Source organism: Bufo bufo, chromosome 6 (genome assembly GCF_905171765.1).
Source record: "Bufo bufo chromosome 6, aBufBuf1.1, whole genome shotgun sequence".
NCBI lineage: Eukaryota > Metazoa > Chordata > Amphibia > Anura > Bufonidae > Bufo > Bufo bufo.
Window position 1 is genome coordinate 18,577,020 of NC_053394.1, and position 18,129 is coordinate 18,595,148.

Here is an 18,129-nt window from a genome sequence, read left to right on the forward strand (position 1 = left end):
AATGGGATGCGGCACTTGCTGCCCTATGCAATTAGCCGATGGGGGGGGGCACTAAGGGTCGGACCCAAAAATATACAGATTATTTGCTTCTTTTCTTGACCTGACCTGCAGTTACAGCACAAGCATATCCTGCAACCAAATCCAAAGCTGCATTCAGAATCCTGCTGCCACCGATTAAAGCCTCATTCACGCGTCAGTGTTCCACGGACAGCACACGTCCCCATTCATTTTAAGGTGTGTATTCAGACGCGGTCCGTGGGTCCGTGTTTTGAGCACGGATGCATGCTGTATTTTGTCCGTGTTCACGGATCCATCACGTCCATTATAGTCTATAGGTCCATGAAAACCACGGACGCCATCCCTGTTGTATCTGTGTTTCACGTATGATTAGGAAGAGATGCTTTGAAAATAATTTTTTCCGCTGTGCAGGGTCAGTGAAACACGGATGCAACATGGACAGCAAAAAAACGGACACACGGACCCCACACGGATCCTTCATGGATGCATCACTGACCACCTGCTCACGGATTTCAGCACGGACGTGTGAATGAGGCTTAAAGGGCATCTCAGATCTGTCCCTATGACACCGGCTGACCTGTTACATGTGCACTCGGCAGCTGAAGACGTCTGTGTTGTTCCCATGTTCATATGTGTCCTCATTGCTGAATGAGGTATTAATATATGCAAATGAGCCTCTAGGAGCAACGGGGGCGTTACCATTACACCTAGAGGCTCAGCTCTCTCGGCAACGGCCACGCTCTCTGCACTTTGATTGACAGGGCCAGGTGTGATGACTTTTACACTGCCTGGTCCTGTCAAAGTGCAGAGGGCGTGACCATTGCCGAGAGAGCAGAGCCTCTAGGTGTAATGGTAACACCCCTGTTGCTCCTAGAGGCTCATTTGCATATATAAAAACATCATTTTTCTCAGCAATGCGGGCACATATGAACATGGGACCGACACAGATGCCTTCAGCTGCCGAGTGCACAGGTAACAGGTGTCAGCCGGTGTCACGGGTACAGATCTGCTGACGGATGCCCTTTAAGGCTGCATTCACACTGTGTTGTGGTTTAAGGGTACTTTCACACTAGCGGCAGGGGAGTCCGGCGGGTGAACAGCCTGTCGGATCCATCCTGCCGCTAGCTCACGTGTGACCGCGGACTGCCGCTCTGTCCCCATTGACTATAATGGGGCGGAGTTCCGGCGGCAGCACGGCAGCGCACGGCGAGAGGCAGCTGGACTAGAAGAACGACATACCTAAACACACGACCCGCTCCGTCACACGCTGAATGCTGCCGATAGACTCACCTTTGTCTGAAGAGCTATTCTACCCTTTAAATCTGCCAGTGCTTCCGACGTTGCCGCTTGTGGTTAGTGTGAACATGGCCTCTCAGGATGCAGGAGCGCTCATGTCACCGGTGCATGCGGTGCTCTGTGGGGTGTTATTTATACCATGCTTTATACTGCAGCCTGAAGTAACGCATGATCTCACCTCTAGTAAGGAAAAAATATCCCACAATGCATTGCATCAGACCACAACGTATTACAGTTAGTGTTACGTATGTCCATATAATATGGATGGAGTCCGTGAAGAACTGTGAATGCAGCTCTGGATGTGAGTGTAGCATAAGATGTGATCTAGCTAACAGAGAGGGGTCCTGATCGAGGGGCCCCAGTAGGGAATCGGACGCTTTGATTAGATCTTCCATAGTAGACATTTCGGGGGGGTGAGCAGTGGTGGACATTCTCGGGGACATCCTCACCTTGAGTTGCTTGGTCTTTTCCCGCAGGGTCTGTTGATAGATCTGGAGCTGCTCGGCTGCTTCTGGCCCCGGCTGCCGCGCCAGGATGTGTTTCAGCTCCACATAAAGCTTCTCTTTTTCCTGCAAGACAATGGTTAAGGAAACGTGACTATTCATGGGACGGATGCTCAATAGAACATGGCAACTCTCCTGCAGAAACAGCGCCACTCTTGTATACAGGTTATCTCCGGTATTGCAGCTCAGCACCATTCAAATGAATACAAGGCCCATAGACAATCGTAGTGCTGTGTCTGGAAGAAAGCAGCCATGTTTTCCTAATCTAGCTCTGACCTAAGGTTGCCCCATTTTGGATCTATCACCACCCACCAGTAAACCCTATTACCATCACATTTGCAGCTATCCAGAAGGAACGGATGCGGGGCGGTTGGCTGCCTGAAAACACCGTCACCGTCAGCCTTCAGACCATGTATTTACAGAGCGGGGTCTATAAGTAGTGACTGACGTCGGACGTCTCCTTCTCCCCTCTCACAGCATGAAGCCTCACAGAGAGAGAACCTGCAGCTGCATCTCCCTCCTCCCTGTTTTCTATCTGAAAGTTTATCATAGACAGATATTTCGGCTACTAAGTAGGAATGGGAACACTCTCAAAGACCCCGCAGATGGAAAAAATGAAACTTCATGCTGCTGGGAGACGAGGAACTTTTCCCTAATCAGATATATTGCAAAATGTCATATATTGGTGCGCGATACCGATTTATCCAAATATATTAATAGGTTCTCTCAAAGCATACATTTACAGATTCATAAAACTATCCCTTTAAGGGCCTCATGCACGCAGCGGTCTGCAAAACACAGATCCGCGAAAAATACGGATGACGTCCGTGTGCATTCCGTATTATTTGGAACGGAACAGCCGGCCCCTAATAGAACAGTCCTATCCTTGTCCGTAATGCGGATAATAATAGGACATGTTCTATTTTTTTGTGGAACGGACACGCGGACATACGTAAACGGAATTCACACGGAGCAACTTCCGTTTTTTTTTGAGGACCCATTGAAATGAATGTCCGCTAAAAAAAAAAAAAAAAATTGAGTTTCCCTTTAACCACTAAAAAACGTGTTTTAACCTTTTAAGTTCAGTGCAGGGAGAGCGGGATTCAGGTTGGGAAAGAGGTTGTGAAGCCGTCGCTGCTCTAAACAAGATATCGCTGACGGAAACACTTTCGGAAATCGTAGATTAATCCCTTTACGACCCGAACCTTAAGAACAAAGAGAAGAAGCCGAGGGTATAAATGGCAGCCGTGTTCTCCGCGCCAGCAACAAAAGAAATGGACAGTTTTTGTATCTGCGAACTGCTGGCTACGGATTCCTGACTCCGCGCCAGCCCGTCCATTACAGCCCAAACAGCGGCTTCTTGCAAAGAAAAAAAAAAAAAAGCAATTCCTCTATTTCTTGGTAAAAACGAGCAATTATAGGATTTAACTCTGTGTGTCCCAGGTCTCTTCTCAGTTCCACAGCAGTTTCTGCTCCAGAGCTGCTCTTCCTACAGAGAGTTACAGCCAAGGTCAGCCATATTTGAGACTATGGGGGGGGGCTATCTTTAGTCACCCGGTCACCCAGGTATATACACACATACTGTCACTTTCATAAAGGTTACACAGCAGTGACGTATCCTTCAAGCAGATGTGATCTCCGAGGCCTGTGATTGGCCACAGGCAGTCACGGGACCAAGCTACTTCCTGCTCCTGCGGGGATCAGAAGCAGCCGGCAACGGAGCAGCGACGCAGGCATGGCGGGACCAAGGACAAGTGAGTGTTTTTGTTTTTTTTATGGCCCACACGTTAGGACCAGCTTCAAGGCTGGAGAAACCCTTAAAAAAAAGCTGGAGAAACCCATCTTGCCCATGATTACAAAAACATGGCTTCTTTCTTCCAGAAACAGCGCCACCCCAGGTTTGTTTTTGCAATTCCAACAAGGCTTTATTTAGGTGAATCGGGCAGAGTTGCAATACCACACACAACCTGCGGACGGGTGTGGTGCTGTTTCCAAAAGAAAATACTAATCCCAGCTTCGCAATGCACGGGCAACATCCGTGCGGTGGCCGGGAAGGATCGAGACCCATTCAACTTGAATGGGTCTGTGATCCGTCCGCACCGCAAAAAAATTTAAAAAGTTCTCTGCGGTGCGGAGGCACGGACAGAAACACCACAGAAGCACTACGTAGTGCTTCCAAGGGGTTCCGAACCGTGCTTCCGTTCCGCATCTCCGTGATTGCTGATTCAAGTGAATGGGTCCGCATCTGTGATCCGGAGTGCACACAGGCCGGTGCCCGTGTATTGCAGACCCGCAATATGGCCACGGGCACACAACGTTCGTGAGCAAGAGGCCAAATGCTGAATATCCGTATAATGGGAGAAGAGCTTTCATCCTGGAGTGTTAGAAAATATCTAAGGTCTACAGAGAGTAGTCCAGCAATGAACCGTTACAGCTACAGAGAGTAGTCCAGCAATGAACAGTTACAGCTACGGAGAGTAGTCCAGCAATGAACCATTAGAGCTACGGAGAGTAGTCCAGCAATGAACCATTAGAGCTACGGAGAGTAGTCCAGCAATGAACCGTTACAGCTACGGAAAGTAGTCCAGCAATGAACCATTAGAGCTACGGAGAGTAGTCCAGCAATGAACCGTTACAGCTACGGACAGTAGTCCTGCAATGAACTGTTACAGCTACGGAGAGTAGTCCAGCAATGAACTGTTACAGCTACTGAAAGTAGTCCAGCAAAGAACCGTTAGAGCTACGGAGAGTAGTCCAGCAATGAACCGTTACAGCTACAGAGAGTAGTCCAGCAATGAACCGTTACAGCTACTGAGAGTAGTCCTGCAATGAACCGTTACAGCTACGGAGTGTAGCTCAGCAATGAACTGTTACAGCTACGGAGAGTAGTCCACCAATGAACCGTTACAGCTACGGAGAGTAGTCCAGCAATGAACCGTTACAGCTACGGAAAGTAGTCCAGCAATGAACCGTTAGAGCTACGGAGAGTAGTCCAGCAATGAACCGTTACAGCTACGGAGAGTAGTCCAGCAATGAACCGTTAGAGCTACGGAGAGTAGTCCAGCAATGAACCGTTACAGCTACGGAGAGTTTTAAATTAGAGGGGCAAAGGTTTAAAAGTAATATCAGGAAGTATTACTTTACTGAGAGAGTAGTGGATGCATGGAATAGCCTTCCTGCAGAAGTGGTAGCTGCAAATACAGTGGAGGAGTTTAAGCATGCATGGGATAGGCATAAGGCCATCCTTCATATAAGATAGGGCCAGGGGCTATCCATAGTACTTAGTATATTGGGCAGACTAGATGGGCCAAATGGTTCTTATCTGCCGACACATTCTATGTTTCTATGTTTCTAGTCCTGCAATGAACCGTTACAGCTGCGGAGAGTAGTCCAGCAATGAACCGTTACAGCTACGGAGAGTAGTCCAGCAATGAACCGTTACAGCTGCGGAGAGTAGTCCAGCAATGAACCGTCACAGCTACGGAGAGTAGTCCTGCAATGAACCGTTACAGCTGCGGAGAGTAGTCCTGCAATGAACCGTTACAGCTACGGAGAGTAGTCCTGCAATGAACCGTTACAGCTGCGGAGAGTAGTCCAACAATGAACCGTCACAGCTACGGAGAGTAGTCCTGCAATGAACCGTTACAGCTGCGGAGAGTAGTCCTGCAATGAACCGTTACAGCTGCGGAGAGTAGTCCTGCAATGAACCGTTACAGCTGCGGAGAGTAGTCTAACAATGAACCTTTACAGAGTGGTGCAGATCAGGACACAGGGAACTAAACACATCGGCACACACACCCCTTTCATGTACTGACAGTTTGCTACAATGTATCAGTGCAGGTAAAATGTATCAGTCTGGAAGTATAACTCACAGAGGATCTTCCAGACTGGATACAAATGTAACAAGCTGTCAGCTGTGAGAAGTTTCATCCTCTGGGTGCAACAAGACTGTTCCCATTCACTGAAAGCAAACAGATCTTGAAAAACTGAAACAACTTATTTTAGAAAGTATGAGAACTTTTCCTTATAGAAGAATTACAGGGATATTCCAAACTTATAACGTGATGGTGTAGGATATGTGGGGGTCCGAGAATGAAGGGGCTGCAGTGCTGATTTAGTGCTGTCTCCCCTCCTCCATGGAATGGAGCCATGCTGCCAGGGCGCTGCTGAAACAGTGGAGTGATATCCAGTGTTAAATCGGTACCATGTCCCCGTTCATTCTCAGGATCAGTGGGGGACCCAGAGGTCAGACCCCCACCAATTATAAAGTGATAGCATAACCTAACGATATACCATCCCTTTATAAGATGGGAATACCCATTTAAGCTTTATTAAAGGGGTTATCCAAGAATTAAAGGGGTTGTCTCACCAATGTCAGATGGATGCACCTCCCACCTCGTATATCCAGGACGAGACCCCCACGCCCACTCTCCATTCATTTCAATAGGAGTTCCGAAAAAAGCTGAGCATTGGTTAAGCAATTTCTGCCAGTCGCAGGGGCTCTTGTTCATTTTATGGGCCCCGTTCTACAGATAGGTGCAGGTCTTAGAGGTACATCCTAGCGATATGCCACCATTGTCTGAGGTGACACAACCCCTTTAAATACTGAACTATCGTCAGGATGGGTCATCAGTATCAGAGTGGTTGGGGTCGGACACCCTTACTGTGGCCACTTCCTCAGACTGATGTCACGTCCATTGGTCACCTGTCCTTTCTGCAGCTCAGTCCCATTCAAGTGAATGGAATTTACCTGCAATTCCAAGCACAGCCACTATACACTGTTCGGCGCTATATTTGGTATAATATCAAGTGGCTGCAGTGCTGATATGACCCCTGTGGCCCCTGCACACAGGTGGGAGTCAGACCCCCACCAATCAGATAGGTCGTTAATATTTCATTCCCGGAAAACCCCTTATACAACCCCTATAATGACTCCACCCCCCCCCCCCCCCCCCCCCGCCCTTCGTATACATTATACTTACCTGCTCCTCGGCACCCGCGTGGCTCTGGATCCCTGCACGGCGACCGCTGCATCTCCCCTTCGCTCGAATCAAAACATCTTTCGAGGGAGGGGAGCAGCCAATAGCAAGCTGCAACGGGGGCAAGCCTCCCTGGCATCGCGGGTGACGTCCCTGGCATCGAGGGTGACGTCCCCGCCGCAGCTTGCTATTGGCTGCTCCACCTGTTGCCGGATGTTTTGATCCGAGCGACGGGGAGATGCAGGAATCTGGAGCCACGCGAGTGTCGGGGAACAGGTAAGTACAATGTATACAAAGGGCCTGGGCACCGGGGGGGAAGGGCCATTATAGGGGTCGGATAACCCCTTTAACATCTCATTGGACTGGAGAGGGGGCTTAACATGGCGCACCACTGTAAGAAGCCTTTGCAGATTTGTAGCTCTCCTGTACACTGATTATCAGCTTGCGCAGGAGAAGACGATGTCTAATCCGTCCACATAAAGAGCTGCAAGAGCTGAGAGCGGCTTGGCAGAGAGCGGGCACTTACAGTCAGACTGCACTTTAAACTGCCAGCAATCCTGCTGCGTGACAAAGGATGGCATGAAAAATCCTAATCCTAATGGGTAATACGGGCAGAATGGGGAGAACAGCTCCCCGCCGCCACATCCAGTTTGGTCTTGAGGAAGAAGAATGGAGGGAGTTGGCAGGGGGAGTCTCTCGTTGTAAAGGGCATCAGACCGGTGCCAAGTCGTTTAATACAGCGGCTCGCTGTGCTGAAGCAGGAAGATGGAAGGTGAAATACAATAGTCGTGTTTACAGAGCGGGCCCCCAGAGCGGCGTCTCGTTCTGCCGCCGCGCTGGTCAAACAAACAGGCAGGAGGAATAAAGCGTGCGATTACTCCCATGCCAACCATTCAGAGCGGCGCGCGTATTTCCCAGTTACGTCTCTGTGCCCGGGCTGCTGTCACGGCGCGCACTCCGCTGATAATCGCTCAATAGGTCTCTGTGGGCCGTTCATTAAAAGCCGGGGTGGTGACTGTAGGAATAACAATGTCGCATCTGGACGCGGGCAGGTAAAGCGCTCACCAACCTCCCCCCGCCCCCGCCAATAATAACCGCGCCGCTTTATTATCCGGGTGCTCCAGATTGTAGGTGCAGGCAGAGGAGGGCGCTGAGCGCTCCCACAGGAATTGTTACATTGTTATATCCTTATACATCAGGTTATTATATCGTGTTGATTATTTCTGTTACATTGTTGTACCCTTTTATATCCTATAACAATGGTGTTATTTATTATATCGTGTTACATTACGCTACATTATATCATTATCTGTTGTCATCGTATTTTATGTTGTGTTATAGACGACGTTATCTCTCGTCATTGATTACATCACATTCTACTATACAGTGTCTTGTGTTACATTATTAGGCCTCCTGCACATGACCGTATGGCTTTTTCAGTGTTTTGCGTTCCGTTTTTCACGGATCCGTTGTTCCGTTTTTTGTTTCCGTTGTGTTTCCGTTTCTGTTCCGTTTTTCCGTTCCGTTTTTCCGTATGGCATATACAGTATAGAGTAATTACATAGATAAAATTGGGCTGGCCATAACATTTTCAATAGATGGTTCCGCAAAAAACGGAACGGAAACGGAAAACATACGGATGCATTTCCATATGTGTTCCGTTTTTTTTGCGGACCCATTGACTTGAATGGAGCCACGGAACGTGATTTGGGGGCAATAATAGGGCATGTTCTATCTTTAAACGGAACGGAGAAACTGAAATACGGAAACGGAATGCATACGGAGTACATTCCGTTTTTTTTGCGGAACCATTGAAATGAATGGTTCCGTATACGAACCGTATACGGAACGCAAAAAACGGCCAGTAAACAGGGAAAAAAACGGTCGTGTGTAGGAGGCCTTAGGGTCCATTCACACGTCCGTAAGTGTTTTGCGAATCCGCAAATTGCGGATCCGCAAAACACGGACACCTGCAATGTGCGATCCGCAATTTGCGGATCCGCACATCACAGACACTATAATAGAAAATGCCTTTTCTGGTCCGCAATTGCGGACAAGAATAGGACATGTTCTATTTTTTCCAGGAACAAAATTGCGGATCCCGAAAAAACTGATCCCGAAAAAACGGATGCGGATCCCGAAAAAACAGATGCGGATCCAGGAAACGTGGATTTGCATCCGTTCCAGCCCCATTGAAAGGGAATGGATTCGCAAATTGCGGAACGAATGCGGACCCAAATTACGGACGTGTGAATGGACCCTTAGATGGTATTATACCCGTAATATTGTATTGCATTCTTGTTATATTGTTCTATTGTTTAAAATCATGTAATTTATTATCTCCTGTCATGTTGTATCTTGTCATATAATATAATACATTCTAGGTATTATGGTCCATTAATAACGCCATTAGGACATAAAGCACTGATAACCCTACATTTGTTGCTGCGCTGAGTACTGATGGCGGCGCTATTAGTGTAACTTCCCGCTAATCTTATTCTCCTCCTCACATCATGACTGGGTTCACATCACGTTATTTTCTCATCCGATCAACGTATACAAAAAACGTACACGCTAAACGGATGCCTCAGAAGACTGATGCCGTACAGCAGCGTCCGTTCATCATAAAGTTCCAAGAACGTGGTGTGCTGCGGTTTTGTATCGTTTTTTTTTTAACGTATACATCAAACGGAGGCATAAAAGGTGATGTGAACCCACCCTTAGGCCCCTTTCACACGGGCGAGTATTCCGCGCGGATGCGATGCGTGAGTTGAACGCATTGCACCCGCACTGAATACCGACCCATTCATTTCTATGGGGCTGTACACATGAGCGGTGATTTTCACGCATCACTTGTGCGTTGCGTGAAAATCGCAGCATGCTCTATATTGTGCGTTTTTCACGCAACGCAGGCCCCATAGAAGTGAATGGGGCTGCATGAAAATCGCAAGCAAGTGCGGATGCGGTTCGATTTTCACGCATGGTTGCTAGGAGACAGTCTATTCACTGTATTATTTTCAGTGAAATAATAGCATTCTGAATACAGAATGCTTAGTAGGTGATCAATTGAGGGTTAAAAAAAATTTAAAAATTAACTCACCTTCTCCTCTTGTTCGCGTAGTTCCCGGTCTCTTCGTTACTTCTTAAAAGATGAACTATCGGATAGGACCTGTGGCGACGTCAGATCACATGCTCCAATCACATGGTCCATCACCACGGTGATGTACCATGTGATTGGAGCATGTGATCTGACGTCACCAAAGGTCCTTTAGCCCACAGCTCATCATTAAAGAAGTAAAGAAGAGACCGGGAACTACGCGAACAAGAGGAGAAGGTGAGTTAATTTTTATTTATTATAAAAATTATTTTTTATTCAGAATGCTATTATTTTCCCTTATAACCATGTTACAGGGTGAGAGTTACACAGTGGGATAAGCAGGGTCCCGGCAGCACAGAGGATTTCAGGAGAGGAGTGTGCTGATCTTGTGGAGGTCACAGGGTGAGAGTTACATAGTGGGATAAGCAGGGTCCTGGCAGCACAGAGGATTTCAGGAGAGGAGTGTGCTGATCTTGTGGAGGTCACAGGGTGAGAGTTACACAGTGGGATGAGCAGGGTCCCGGCAGCACAGAGGATTTCAGGAGAGGAGTGGGCTGATCTTGTGGAGGCCACAGGGGTGAGAGTTACACAGTGGGATAAGCAGGGTCCCGGCAGCACAGAGGATTTCAGGAGAGGAGTGGGCTGATCTTGTGGAGGCCACAGGGGTGAGAGTTACACAGTGGGATAAGCAGGGTCCCGGCATACACAGAAGGCGCCCGTTTGCCTTCCGCAATTTGCAGAACGGAACAGGAGGCCCATTATAGAAAAAAGGACAAGAATAGGACAGGACTCATAATTTTTGCGGGGCCACGGAACGGAGCAACGGATGCGGACCCATTGAAATGAATGGTTCCATATACGGACCGTATGCGGAATGCAGAAAACGGCCCTTATACAGAACGCAAAATACGTTTGTGTGAACGAGCCCTAACTCTCACCCTGTGACCTCCACAAGATCAGCACACTCCTCTCCTGAAATCCTCTGTGCTGCCGGGACCCTGCTCATCCCACTGTGTAACTCTCACCCTGTGACCTCCACAAGACCAGCACACTCCTCTCCTGAAATCCTCTGTGCTGCCGGGACCCTGCTCATCCCACTGTGTAACTCTCACCCTGTGACCTCCACAAGATCAGCACACTCCTCTCCTGAAATCCTCTGTGCTGCCGGGACCCTGCTCATCCCACTGTGTAACTCTCACCCTGTGACCTCCACAAGATCAGCACACTCCTCTCCTGAAATCCTCTGTGCTGCCGGGACCCTGCTCATCCCACTGTGTAACTCTCACCCTGTGACCTCCACAAGATCAGCACACTCCTCTCCTGAAATCCTCTGTGCTGCCGGGACCCTGCTCATCCCACTGTGTAACTCTAACCCTGTGACCTCCACAAGATCAGCACACTCCTCTCCTGAAATCCTCTGTGCTGCCGGGACCCTGCTCATCCCACTATGTAACTCTCACCCTGTGACCTCCACAAGATCAGCACACTCCTCTCCTGAAATCCTCTGTGCTGCCGGGACCCTGCTCATCCCACTGTGTAACTCTCACCCTGTGACCTCCACAAGATCAGCACACTCCTCTCCTGAAATCCTCTGTGCTGCCGGGACCCTGCTCATCCCACTATGTAACTCTCACCCTGTGACCTCCACAAGATCAGCACACTCCTCTCATGAAATCCTCTGTGCTGCCGGGACCCTGCTCATCCCACTGTGTAACTCTCACCCTGTGACCTCCACAAGATCAGCACACTCCTCTCCTGAAATCCTCTGTGCTGCCGGGACCCTGCTTATCCCACTGTGTAACTCTCACCCTGTGACCTCCACAAGATCAGCACACTCCTCTCCTGAAATCCTCTGTGCTGCCGGGACCCTGCTTATCCCACTGTGTAACTCTCACCCTGTGACCTCCACAAGATCAGCACACTCCTCTCCTGAAATCCTCTGTGCTGCCGGGACCCTGCTTATCCCACTATGTAACTCTCACCCTGTGACCTCCACAAGATCAGCCCACTCCTCTCCTGAAATCCTCTGTGCTGCCGGGACCCTGCTTATCCCACTATGTAACTCTCACCCTGTGACCTCCACAAGATCAGCCCACTCCTCTCCTGAAATCCTCTGTGCTGCCAGGACCCTGCTAATCGTACTGTGTAACTCTCATCCTGTGACCTCCACATGATCAGCCCACTCCTCTCCTGAAATCCTCTGTGCTGCCGGGACCCTGCTCATCCCACTGTGTAACTCTCACCCTGTGACCTCCACAAGATCAGCCCACTCCTCTCCTGAAATCCTCTGTGCTGCCAGGACCCTGCTAATCCCACTGTGTAACTCTCACCCTGTGACCTCCACAAGATCAGCACACTCCTCTCCTGAAACGCTCTGTGCTGCTAGGACCCTGCTCATCCCACTATGTAACCCTCAGTTTTTGACCTCCCACTTGTCTCCATTTCCATCCAACATCGTAGCTCTGTCCGTGTGCTCACTACTGGCCTAGCACCAGATCGGCACTCTCGTCTCCTGAAATATTCTGTGCTGCTGTAGACGCTTGGCAATAAAATGAGGCACGATGATGCTTTTCTGCAAAGGCAACTATCTAAGTTCATTAACCTGGGAGGAAGAGCAGCCTATGTCATCAACATGTGGGGGAAGGGACCCAACGCCGGCCCTTAGCCCGGCAGCCTCAGTCGGTGTTAACCAATCCCCTTTATAAGGGTTGTGCCACCAGTAAATATTAGTTATAATTCCTCATGAAAAACTTTCTGTTACAAAAATGCTATTTTCTTTACGTTGTTATAATGGCGCCCCCTGGTGGTCGCACATACTCAATTCTATCCTTCATCTGCCACCAGCTGAATCTGCTGTTTAAAGCTGTGAAACTTACAGGGAGAGAATTGCAGCAGAAAGGACACACCCTCTGAGAAAGGACACAGCCCATGAGCCATGAAAGGAAGAGAGCTGCAGCAGAAAGGACACACCCTCTGAGAAAGGACACAGCCCATGAGCCATAAAACGAAGAGAGCTGCAGCAGAAAGGACACACCCTCTGAGAAAGAACATTCCCCCCTGAGCCATGAAAGGAAGAGAGCTGCAGCAGAAAGGACATGCCCCCTAAGAAAGGACATTCCTCCTGAGCCATGGAGGGAAGAGAGCTGCAGCAGAAAGGACACACCCTCTGAGAAAGAACATTCCCCCTGAGCCATGAAAGGAAGAGAGCTGCAGCAGAAAGGACAAACCCCCTGAGAAAGGACACAGCCCATGAGCCATGAAGGGAAGAGAGCTGCAGCAGAAAGTACACACCCTCTGAGAAAGAACACAGCCCATGAGCCATGAAGGGAAGAGAGCTGCAGCAGAAAGGACACACCCTCTGAGAAAGAACATTCCCCCTGAGCCATGAAAGAAGGAGAGCTGCAGCAGAAAGGACATGCCCTCTGAGAAATGACACAGCCCATGAGCCATGAAAGGAAGAGAGCAGAAGCAGAAAGTACACACCCTCTGAGAAAGGACACAGCCCATGAGCCATGAAGGGAAGAGAGCTGCAACAGAAAGGACACACCCTCTGAGAAAGAACATTCCCCCTGAGCCATGAAAGGAGGAGAGCTGCAGCAGAAAGGACATGCCCCCTAAGAAAGGACATTCCCCCTGAGAAAGAACACAGCCCATGAGCCATGAAAGGAAGGGAGCTGCAGCAGAAAGGACATGCCCCCTGAGAAAGGACACAGCCCATGAGCCATGAAAGGAAGAGAGCTGTAGCAGAAAGGACACATCCCCTGAGAAAGGACACAGCTCATGAGCCATGAAAGGAAGAGAGCTGCAGCAGAAAGGACATGCCCTCTGAGAAAGGACACAGCCCATGAGCCATGAAAGGAAGATAGCTGCAGCAGAAAGGACAGGGCCTCTGAGACATAACATTCCCCCTGAGCTGCAGTAGAAAGGACACGTCCCTTGAGCTATGACAGGTAGAGGGATTGCAGAAAGGAATCGCCCTCTGAGAAAGAAAATGCCCTGAGCTGCAGTAGAAAGGACACGCCCCTTGAGATGCCAGTCTGTAATACATATAGTAGAGGAATTAGAGCAATGAACGGGGACATCTCTGGATCCATCGGAGGTACAGGGCTGGTTCTAGCTTTGTTAGGAAGAGATTGTCATGTCTTATATGACTGTTTCATTCTGGATAAAAAGTACTTTTAATCCATATGCAAACGAGCAGTTAAGGGCACCGAGGGCAGATCCTTGCCACTCTGTGCCCCCCTGCTCCTCCCGTTTCCTCTGCCAGCCCCTCCCTCTGATTCCTATTGATGGGGCCAGGTTCCTGCATAGTCATCTCCCTTGGCCCTGTCAATCAAGATGCCAAGGGAGGAGCTGGCAGAGGAAGCCAGAGGAGCAAGGGTGCACAGAGTGACTTGGCCCCGCCCTCATTGCACTCAACTGTTCATTTGCATATGGATTAAAAGTAATGAATGAAGCAACAGATCGCCAAGTGAAAGGTATCATTCGATTCAGATGAGCTAGCCCTTCCAGGCACTGAGTTTGGTTTACCAGTGACTTTCCTACAGACAGACCCCCCTTTAAACCTCTTTAACATTACCTTTAAGAGCAAAGTGCAGCATCAATAAACAACAAGAAACCTACATTGTGCCGCCATCCCCGCTGACTCCAATGGCACACTAGAGTCTGTGGAGAGCCAGGATGGAGAAGAGCCCGTATAAGCCAGGATGGAGCGCACTAATATCCGTCTCCAATCTGCTGAGCTCTGCTGCCATCTACAGGCCGGACTGGGTATGACACTCTGCAGGAGAAAACCTGAGAGCTTTAAAGGGAATCTGTGATGGTGGCAATTACCTGGCAGGCGTAGATTTATGCTTTCAACTTTATTCTCTCTTTGTTAACCCTTTTCCTTTCAACCTTGGCTTTAACCCTTAAAATGTTGCTATTAACCTATTCTCTGCCCCTCATTAGTGACTAGTGAGTTGAAGATTAGTTGACAGGACTTGGGATGACAGGCAGACTCCAGCTATACAATTATCCCGCCAGCAACCTGTGTGCAGAGGACACCCCCACCGCCGAGGCGCCCGCCGCTGTTACAGCAGAGGCGTCACAGATATAAGATGTGAGGACATCAGAGTCAGGCAGGAGAGGAGACAGTGGCGGTATCTACTACAGCAGAGGAGCTCAGACCTCTAATGAACCAGGCAGAGAACAGTGGCGAGGTAAAGCATGGCGATCACCTGCAGGAGCAGCTCCTTCTCTACAACCTCCTCGGTTTTGCCGATGAGACGTTTCTGTAGGGTGTGGATTTTCTGGATCAGCTCGTAGGTGCTGGGGTCACTGGCCTGTGGAGGGAGAGACAGCAGGTGAGCAACCATGTGGAGGGATCCAATATTCCCAATTTCCTTCATAAAGTGCAAATTACCCCCCCCCCCCTTCCCCCAAATAAAAAAACATGGACGACATGATGGACAGACTGTGGCGACAATACCCCTGACAGGCGCACACGTTACCCTAGGGCGAGGCTCAGCGACCTCCCGCACTCCAGTTGTTATAAAACTACAACCACCAGCAGGAAAACTTGTCAGGCTTTTCTTGGGACTCACATAGAAGTTAATGGAGCATGCTGGGAGTTGTAGTCACCCACAGATCCCCCCATAACAGTGTCACCCACATATCCCCCATTACAGTGTCACCCCCAAATCCCCCATAACAGTGTCACCCACAGATCCCCCATAACAGTGTCACCCACAGATCCCCCATAAGTGTCATCCACAGATCGGCCATAACAGTGTCATCCACAGATCCCCCATAACAGTGTCATCCACAGATCCCCCATAACAGTGTCATCCACAGATCCCCCCATAACAGTGTGTCATCCACAGATCGGCCATACCAGTGTCATCCACAGATCCCCCATAACAGTGCCATCCACAGATCGGCCATAACAGTTTCATCCACAGATCCCCCATAACAGTGTCATCCACAGATCAGCCATAACAGTGTCATCCACAGATCCCCCATAACAGTGTCATCCACAGATCCCCATAACAGTGTCATCCACAGATCCCCCATAACAGTGTCATCCACAGATCCCCCATAACAGTGTCATCCACAGATCCCCCATTACAGTGTCATCCACAGATCCCTCATAACAGTGTCATCCACAGATCCCCCATAACAGTGTCAGCCACAGATCGGCCATAACAGTTTCATCCACAGATCCCCCATAACAGTGTCATCCACAGATCCTTCATAACAGTGTGCCACCCACAGATCCCCAATTACAGTGTTACCTACAAATCCCCCATAACAGTGTCATCCACAGATCCCCCATAACTGTCATCCACAGATACCCAATAACAGTGTCACCCACAGAGCCTCCATAACAGTGTGTCATCCACAGATCCCCCATAACTGTCATCCACAGATCCCCCATAACAGTGTCATCCACAGATCCCCCATAACAGTGTGTCATCCACAGATCCCCCATAACAGTGTATCATCCACAGATCCCCCATAACAGTGTGTCATCCACAGATCCCCCATAACTGTCGTCCACAGATCCCCCATAACAGTGTGTCATCCACAGATCCCCCATAACTGTCATCCACAGATCCCCCATAACTGTCATCCACAGATCCCCCATAACTGTCATCCACAGATCCCCCATAACAGTGTGTCATCCACAGATCCTTCATAACAGTGTGTCATCCACAGATCCCCCATAACTGTCATCCCCAGATCCCCCATAACTGTCATCCACAGATCCCCCATAACAGTGTGTCATCCACAGATCCCCCATTACTGTCATCCACAGATCCCCCATAACTGTCATCCACAGATCCCCCATAACTGTCATCCACAGATCCCCCATAACAGTGTCATCCACAGATCCCCCATAACAGTGTGTCATCCACAGATCCCCCATAACAGTGTGTCATCCACAGATCCCCCATAACAGTGTGTCATCCACAGATCCTTCATAACAGTGTGTCATCCACAGATCCCCCATAACTGTCATCCACAGATCCCCCATAACAGTGTGTCATCCACAGATCCCCCATAACTGTCATCCACAGATCCCCCATAACAGTGTATCATCCACAGATCCCCCATAACAGTGTGTCATCCACAGATCCCCCATAACTGTCATCCACAGATCCCCCATAACAGTGTGTCATCCACAGATCCCCCATAACAGTATGTCATCCACAGATCCCCCATAACTGTCATCCACAGATCCCCCATAACAGTGCGTCATCCACAGATCCCCCATAACAGTGCGTCATCCACAGATCCCCCATAACAGTGCGTCATCCACAGATCCCCCATAACAGTGCGTCATCCACAGATCTCAGTAAACAGGCTCCCCCCTTTTAGTTCTTTCTTGTGTGAAGTGTCAGTCCTCACTGTAAGGGCTCATGCACATGAATGTATTTTTTTTCTGTTTCTGTTCCGTTTTTTTTTACAGGTCCATATGCGGAACCATGCACTTCAATGGGGCTTGGAAAAAACGGATATGACTCAGTGTGCATCCCGTGTCCATATGTCCGCATGTCCGTTCTGCAATAAAGATAGAAGATGTCTTATTCTTGTCAGTTTTGCGGACAAGGACAAGCAGTGTTACAATGGATCTGCAAAAAAAAGGAAGCGACGCTGACATCACACAGATGTCATCCATTTTTTATTTGCGGATCCGTGTTTTGCGGACCACAAAATGCATACGGTCGTGTGCATGAGCCGTTACTGATGCTATTCATTAACCAGGTGGATCTGTATGAACAATGTTATAGGTCCCTCCCTAGGCCCACCATAGAATCACTGCTGGTACCTCCAGCTTCCTCCATCTGTGGACATTCATGGGGTTCTCCAGCTCCTCCTCCAGGGCTCTGCAGCGCGTCCGCTCTTTCAGGAGCTCCTTCTGCATGTGATACACCTCCCGCCTGGACACAATCAGATAAGAATAATTACTAGCCGCACTATAGTGCACAGGTTGTGGGCGATGGGTGGCAGTATTCAAAGTGGTTCCTCTTCCCATCGAGCCCCTGAACAGAAGCCGCCTTCTAACACTAGGGGGCAAGGAGTACAGAGCGGTAAACAGATCGCCGCCTAATGGTGACTACAGAAAACCAAACATTTTATGTATACGTGTTGGGGGGAGGTGAACAGATGTTAAGAAAAAGCAAAAAATAAAAATAGTAAATAAAAGTATATTAGGAAAGTCTTCGACAAAAAAACTTTAAAAAAGGGTAGG

The 18,129-nt window shown here is 49.1% G+C and overlaps 1 protein-coding gene across 3 annotated transcripts in view; it reads right to left on the reverse strand.

The window, feature by feature from the left end:
- CFAP58 (cilia and flagella associated protein 58) overlaps positions 1-18,129 on the reverse strand; it is a 76,422-nt gene that overhangs the window by 15,049 nt on the left and 43,244 nt on the right. For all 3 annotated transcript variants that reach the window (XM_040437794.1, XM_040437793.1, XM_040437792.1), the window contains exons 14-16: positions 17,707-17,818; positions 15,113-15,217; positions 1,764-1,883 (exon numbers count right to left, since the gene is read on the reverse strand). In XM_040437794.1, the coding sequence (XP_040293728.1) occupies positions 1,764-1,883; positions 15,113-15,217; positions 17,707-17,818 (337 nt within the window). The remainder of the gene's footprint in view (positions 1-1,763; positions 1,884-15,112; positions 15,218-17,706; positions 17,819-18,129) is intronic.